The sequence below is a fragment of the Larimichthys crocea genome, chromosome II (genome assembly GCF_000972845.2).
Source record: "Larimichthys crocea isolate SSNF chromosome II, L_crocea_2.0, whole genome shotgun sequence".
Taxonomy (NCBI): Eukaryota; Metazoa; Chordata; class Actinopteri; family Sciaenidae; genus Larimichthys; species Larimichthys crocea.
In genome coordinates this window covers 8,625,260-8,633,205 of record NC_040012.1, presented here as the reverse complement: position 1 = coordinate 8,633,205, position 7,946 = coordinate 8,625,260, and the positions used below count along the sequence as shown (strand labels likewise).

Here is a 7,946-nt window from a genome sequence, read left to right as displayed (position 1 = left end):
GGTGACACTGATGTGGATTATTGCTTCTGGGAAGTCTCTGTAGAATCTCCCACGAGGACCTGTTTTTTATTTATATATTTTTTTTGTCAGTAAGCAGATTATACACAATCACTGGCAAATGGGGGCGAAACATGCAGCAGCTCGGTTCCTGATTTAACGCTTTGTTATATGTGGTGTAAGTGTTCATTGTGTGGTGGATTAACATGTGGGGGCTGCAGTCACAGTGGCCGGAGGTGATACCTGGAATTTATGTAACAAGAGTCTGTAGATGATCTTTATTCGTTTATGATATACACCGTAAACAAAAATTGCGAATTTATGGAAAATAACAGTTTTCTGTTTTTTAAGATTATATACAAAACTCAGAATTAAGAATTAAGAAGAATTACATGCAAATAAACAACCAAAGTATTATTATGTTAATTTTAAATATTATTAAGTATTATGCCAATGATGTCAAAATAGTTATTCCTCATTTTTGTATTATTATTAAATTGCAGTCAAATGTATGTAAAATGACAATAATTATCTGAAATTAAATATGTGGCTCATTATGTAAATGTTTACGTCCATACTAACCATATTTCTAACATTCTTCTTTGTAATTTAAGGTAAATCTTATTAGTTTTCACGAATGTGAGACTTTTCTGTTTTGCCTTTTAATTATTTTATAATAATATAATATAATAATTTAAATGATTTTTTTTGTATATTTTGATTTGTTGGACAAGCAAAGCTGAAATATTACTATCAAGCAATTAATGGAGAAACTAATAAACAGATTCATCCACAAGATGAAAATAAAATAGCTGCAGTTCCACACAATAGTTTTAAAATGAGCTTCAAAATCAATAATAATAACAGAATAATAACAGCTGATTGCATTCTGCATAGAGTACTTTTAATACATAGAGTACATTTTCCTGATTATGTTTACGTACGTAAATAGCATCGTGGATGCAAGACTTTTCACAGAGTGGTTCTACTTCAGTTAAGGACCTGAGTACCTCCTTCAGCACTGCTAACGTTCAGTGACAACAACGGAAGTACTCTGACCTCTGCTTGTTTGTTTTGCTTTCTGTCTCCAAGGGCTGCAGACTAATTAGGAGGTTAATCAGCAGCATGGGACGCACCTGAGCCCAGTGTGCTCCATGCATAAAGCCAGAGCAGCAAGCCGTCCTGGTTAGACCTCTCCACCCAACACGTCTCTACAGCACAACGTGTAATCAGCACATGTTCACTCCTACACTCCCTACCTGTCAGTAAATTACTTTCCTATTTAGTTTACCCATGTGTCTCCTGGTTATGTTGCATTACAGAGCTGGGCTGTAATATTATCACAAGAGAACCAAATCCATCTCGTTCCATAATGTTTGCTAAAAACAGCATATCTCTATGTGGTGACTACATGTATCCACTACACTGTTAACCTTTGACTGAATTGTATTGTGGATTGTTTTCTGTGCCCGGAGTTGGGTAGCAAACTATGTACAAGGAGTTCTTGTCATAGTTCGGTTCAAGTTCCTATTACGGGATAATTCACCTGTCAGAGTGAGAAACAAGTAAACTTTGAACTTTGATCAAGTTGAAGGTTTCCAACCACGTCACATGAGGGGCAGAAACTATACGTTACTTTTATTTCTCTTTGTTGGACTTTGTGTGTGTGTGAGGACCTCTGACCTTTCAGCTGACTTGGTATTCTTTGTTATCATGTTCTTACATATTACATTTATATGCTCGTATTGTCTTCTCATTTTATTCTTGCTCTGTTGAATGAATCATCAAAGACTGTATTGGATTAACTCCTCCATTAGTGTTTCCCTTTTTCTCCCTCGTCTGTCCGTCTTCCCTTTGTTGTGTGCTTGCTGAGTGTGGTCTCCGTTCTCCCTCACACCTGATTATTACCTTGCCACCAACTGCCCATCATCCAATCAATCCCGCTGTATAAATGATCCACTCAACCTCCCAGACGCCATCAGATCATTCAGTCTCCTTCGTGGTGAGAATGCAACAGCCAACCTGAATTTCTGTGAACCTGTCTTGTGAATCCTGTCTAACCTTGCGGTTATTCACCTGCACCAGGCTGCTCAGGATCTCGCCACCAGCCCTGCACCGTTCAGGATCTCTTGAACTGTTTCTGGTCTTCATCTTCAGATGTTGGGTCTGCTACTGTTCACTATAATACATCTTTTATATTTGTATTAGCACTGTCACCTCAAGAAGCAAGAAGGTTCCGGGTTCGAACCTTGGACGGGGCCTTTCTGTGTGGAGTTTGCATGTTCTCTCTGTGTGGTACTTCGGCTTCTTCCCACAGTCCAAAGACATGCAGGTAATTTGGTGACTCTAAATTGACTCTAGGTATGAATGTGAGCATGACTGGTTGTTTGTCTCTGTGTGTCAGCCCTGTGATGAACAGGTCCTATCACCCAGTTCCAGCTGGGATTGGCTCCAGTCCCTCTGTGACGCTGATAAGGATAGGCAGTTATGGAAAAAGGATGGATGGATATTCCATTTGCTTTAACTGTGTCTGCTGCTTAGGGTTTACAGTGGATTCTAGGAGCGTTTTAACAGATGCTTCTGGAACCAAAACAATGAGCTAAAAGACACTGAAAAGAGGGGAACAAAGTCTGGTGATAATTGTGTGTCGGTTTGTCATCCTCTTTCACCTTACAAAACATCATTTGATCCATTGTTAATATAAAAAACATTGATTATAGCAGCTTTAAAGATTTACATCTTCAGGAACAGGTTGAGGTGCTTTGTTAGTTTTGGTTTATTTGTGCGCCTTTAATTGGTACTTTTGCAACTAATTTTATCAGACCGCTCACTGTTTCTGCTGTCAGTATCCAGATATATCCAGATATATCCAGATATGTTTTTCTTCTCAAATTTCTGCCACTCAAGTTGAGATTCTCTTTCTGTGTCTGCAGCTGCTTATGTTCATTTTATATTTAACCCATTCCTTACCTGGTGAAGGTGAATCATGGTGACTGAAAAAAATGTATTCACAGTCCATCCTGTCTGAGTCAGAATTCCCTCTCCTCTTGTCTGTTAGAGCAGACTGCAGCAACAAGACTTCTGACTAAACCTACAAGACGTGACTGTATTTCTTCTGTTTTTTTCAGTCTTGCCACGCTGCTCGACTGTAAATTTCAGAATCGCCTTTTTTTCTTTTTTTTACATTTTATTGATCATCTTTTCAGACTTGCTGCTGTACATCTTGTGCAAACATCTCTGACCTGTTAATAACTTATGAGTCACATCCCAGCAGGAGACCCTCGGGCAGTACAGCTTTTAGTTAGTCCAGAATTCGAGCCTCCTCTGTGAGGCTGCAACAGCAATGTGGATGAAACTGACAAGCCAGCGCCATCATTGTCTTTTCATTATATATATATATATATATATATATATATATATCTGTGTCTATCTGTGTCATCCTCAAGCTCGGGTCCTCTACCAGAGACCTGGGAGTTTGAGGGTTCTGCGCAGTGTTTTCGATGTTCCTAGGACTGCACTCTTCTGGACTGAGGCTTCAGATGTTGTTCCTGGGATTTGCTGGAGCTACTCTCCCTGTTTGGGGGTTACTGCCTCAAGTGCCCCCACTACCACAGGGACTACGCAACCCTTGACCTCCCACATCCGTTCCAGCTGGTCTTTCAACCTTGATACGTCTCAAGTTTATTATATAGATATATATATATATATATAAGATTCATAGTTATGCTACCGCAAGAAAAGAGAGATTTTTATAATCGCGCCAAACATATATATACAGATTCATGTATTTTGGCACTAATTCTGTTCAAACTATACACCTCAAAGCATGCAAAAAGCATTGCATATGCGAAACATGTCTACAGGCAGCAGTAGACCATTGTGACATGTATGAAACTTTACAATAATAAATAAATTATTCACAATAAAGTTTATCTACAAAAAGAAACAGTGTTCTGATTTAGTGATCCTGCTCTTTTTAGTTTTTTCCCCTCTCTGCTGCTCTGTGGAGCTCTTTGAACTTTTGAAAAGTTCTCTGTATAAAGTGTATTAATATTCATACTAAACTGCAACTCCTGCTGCTGGAAACATAAAATGCATAACTTTCAGGGCTCCACAGAGAGCTTAGAGCTGCACATTTAAAAGCTTTTAAGAAGTGGCTGTTTGTTGTTTTAGTGTGGCTAGAAAAAAACAAATGGAAGTTTATTATGCTACTGTGAATCTGTTGTTCTTCATATAGAGGACTTACAGACTAAGCACCAGTTGATCCAATACTGAAAATTATTCAATTTTGAAGCTCAAATCCTTTAAATGTTTATTTGTAGAATCATTTAGGGCTAATGGAGCAGCAGCTAAGTCAGCTCAACTTAAAAAAATAAAGCCTAATAAATGCTTTTTCAACTTTGCTAAGAATGCATATTACAGTACATAAAAAGATGGAATCATAAAAACTGAAAATGTATCAGCACAATCCACCTTAGTGTTTTTTTAGGTTGGGTGGTTTCAGTATTGCAAGTAAGCAAACCTGGAAAAAACAAGAGGGAGTGGATCAAAAAGTTAGAAACCAATGTTAAATCAGTGTGCTGGTGCGTTTAAAATAAATAATAAATACCACATATAAAAGTAATGCATTGATAATGTCACGTAAGTCACTTAACAGTAGTATTACTAGCAAAATGTAGTTGAAAATATCAAAAGTTCCTGTCAGTGTTATGAATAACATCTTAGAAAATATCTCATGTTGAAATATTTTGCATCCTGTAGTTTTCCTTGCTACTGTCGCCAAGTACTCATGGTTGAGTAAATAATGTAGAGAGTGTCATGAGACAACTTCTGTTATGATTTGGCGCAATATAAAACTGAACTGGGCTTACAGCCATACCACCCTTGAATACACCCGTCTGATCTTGGAAGCAAAGCAGGGTCAGGCCTGGTTAGTGCTGGGAATACAAGGTGCTGTTAGCTTGAAAGAGCACTGTGGCCCTGATGAGGATAAGTGCTTACAAATAATGAATGGATGGATAAATGTGAACAAACAGCTATAAGGGCAGCTAAGGGCATCACTTGTGTTGTGGCTGCTTAGACTGCTTGAGGTTGTATCTTGTATCTTTTACAAAGGGAAATCTGAGCATCCCAGATAACAACATCAGTATAGAGAACAGCAGAAAACTACTATGTACCCTGGGGTGCCATGGAGGGCCGACCAATGGCACATTTTCATTCCAACGGATCACTTCTGCTGGTGATTTCATTGGCAAGTTCCCCCAAACTTCTGCACTATAAAAGAAATGTCTATAGATTTTACGGTGAAAAACTGCCAAACCACGACAGTAAAAGACCGTAAAACATGCCATGAAATGAGACTGTGTTTAATTGTATAGAAAACACAGTCATATTTCAAAACCTTTATTTATACTATGTTTTAAGTTAATTAATTTGAATCTTAATCAAGATAATTTATACAGAATAAAGTATTTTATATCAGAGACCATTAATTATACAGTAAAATACTGTAATATTTCATGGCAAAACCTTTATGTGCCAGTGTCGGATATGGAATAAAACACCAACCTTAAATGTGTGTGAAATCAACAGTGCTAATGTCCTTTTACTTAATATTAGAAAGCTAATCAGCCAGCTAATGTTCAACCAAGTAGTACTGTTGAATCAGCTCAACACAAAACGTATGAATAGCGAACACCAGCTGTAATCTGAATGAGAAAACAAACTCCAAACTGTAACCCTTTCACTCTTTTTGTCTAACTCCTGATTATTCACCTCCACTAGAGTCTTTCTGTAGCGAGTCCAGATGGAGTTCATATTATAATGCACATTTTGGCACATCTTACCACTTTCAAATGACAACAGCTGTCAAATAAATGCAGTGGAGTAAAAATCTGAAATGCAGTTGAGTGGAAACATAAATTGGCATGAAATTGAAAGTACTTGCAGTACAGAGGCTCTATTTCCCCACTGATTAACAGAGACTTTCCAAGATATAATCACTACTGTAACTTCTCTTGCATTCATAATCCAGCTCATATTTCATGCAGCGGACGTCAAGAGATGACACGGCGTCTATTGACTGTACTCCACGGTAACCCGAGCAAAGATTTCCATCAAATATTACTCAGCAGGAAATAACCATTAAACAAAACGGCCTTATCATCCTCTTGCAGGTAGTCTCTTTAATTAACTGCGCTGCGCCTCCACTCTCCAAGCCCCCTCAAACTCGGGGGGTTTTAAGACCCAGCAGAGGTACAATAGTGAACATCTGTCGCCTCGGTCTCCACAGTATGAATTGCGCCTGGGCTCCGGTCTGAAGACACACAGGCAGCGGCAGGCGGGCTGGCACAGTGCGGACTGTACTGGAGTGGATTCCGGGATGCGAACAGATGCCGCTGGACCATGAGAGAAAGTGGAGCCAGACGCACTGAGCCGCAGCGATAAGACAGCGCAAAATGAAGACACCTATGGTAAAAAAAAGAGAGAAAGAAAGAAAAGAAAAAAGATGTAGCTCTATAGGCAAACTGTTTGTGCTCGCTTTTAAATCCAAGCATTGTTCAGTGAAGTGCGCTAAAATCGCCATAACGCTGCTGTGTGTACTCTGTCGGATCAAAAGATTAGGATGTGAACAATGGACACCCAGCTGTGCGCTCTGCTGGCATCCAAAGATCCGGCTTTTTCTCCTAATAAATATCACAGCACAGAGCGATTATTCGTTTTAATGCGTTTTATGCATTTAAAAAGTGCATGACATTTAAATTGAACAGCTTTATTTTGACTTATGTGCGTTTCTCCGGCTTAGAAATAAAATAAAAAAAATCAACAATGTTTGTTTAAAAGTGTCTTACTGCGCTGTGCAGCTGTGATTTAGTGTGGATTTATGAGCTCGGACTGAAAAATGTCATCACTTACAAGGTCGAGATATTAACGTGAACTTCTTACTTTTTTTCTCTCGCTGAGGCGATGCACCTGAACGCACCTCAAGCATTAAAACGCGCATGCAAAGTCAGTAAAGATCTTTAACAGGGTGACACTTTGTCAATATCATGATCAGGCTCTTTAAATGAAATCGATGAGAGCTGTTTTAAGTTTTAAACCCACGTGAGATGAATGAGAGGAAGTTGGAGAATGATGATGAGGATGATGATGAGGATGAGGATGAGGATGATGAGGATGATGATGATGATGATGATGATGATGAGGATGATGAGGATGATGATGGTGATGGTGATGCCTCCCAGCTGTCACTGGGTGCAGTCTTTAACTCCAGTCCAGTGCCACAGGGTTAATTTGTCAGCATCTGTTTTGTGTCTTTGTGTGTGTGTTTCTGTGTGTGTTTCTGTGTGTGTGTGTGTGTGTGTCAGCGCCATGGGGTAGCGGTGCTTCTCGTGCTTCTTCTGTGCGCCAGCTTGTTCCTCGTGTACAACGGCAGCTTCAACAGCGCATCCAGGGACGCTAACGACACGAGCATCCGACAGCATGAACAGCTGCGGCGACCCACTGAAGCCCCCGTCAGGGTGGCCAAACCTCACCCCCCGGTCCTGCAGGGATATAGCGGCATCATCGACCATAAGGTAAACAGATGTGGCTCTGAGGAAGAGGCATCAAATGTGGGCATAATGCACTGCAAAGTAGGCTTTGAAACCCTTTCCTCCACTTACTCTCTCTCACACACACACACACACACACACACACTCCTTCCTCCCGTCTAATGGCCAGCAGTGATCTATCTCCATAGGTCTTTAGAGACAGAGAGCCTCGCTTTTATCATTTATCACAATTTTCTCCAGCACAGTGTTGTGCCACACTCAATACCCACCTGTCGTTACTAATAACAGCTTAGGCTACAAATGAAATCCTTTGCTGCATTCTTATGCTCTAATTGATAAACCCAGGAGACCTGCAGCTATGTGAACCCTGACGTCACCGTAGGAGTGTATTGACTT

The 7,946-nt window shown here is 39.8% G+C and overlaps 1 protein-coding gene across 1 annotated transcript in view; it reads left to right on the top strand.

Moving 5' to 3' along the window:
* Positions 1-5,880: 5,880 nt before the first annotated feature.
* st6galnac5a (ST6 (alpha-N-acetyl-neuraminyl-2,3-beta-galactosyl-1,3)-N-acetylgalactosaminide alpha-2,6-sialyltransferase 5a) overlaps positions 5,881-7,946 on the top strand; it is a 45,679-nt gene continuing 43,613 nt past the window's right edge. Inside the window, exons 1-2 of the mRNA XM_010741583.3 lie at positions 5,881-6,470; positions 7,365-7,574. Of these exons, the coding sequence (XP_010739885.2) occupies positions 6,456-6,470; positions 7,365-7,574 (225 nt within the window). The 5' untranslated portion in view covers positions 5,881-6,455. The remainder of the gene's footprint in view (positions 6,471-7,364; positions 7,575-7,946) is intronic.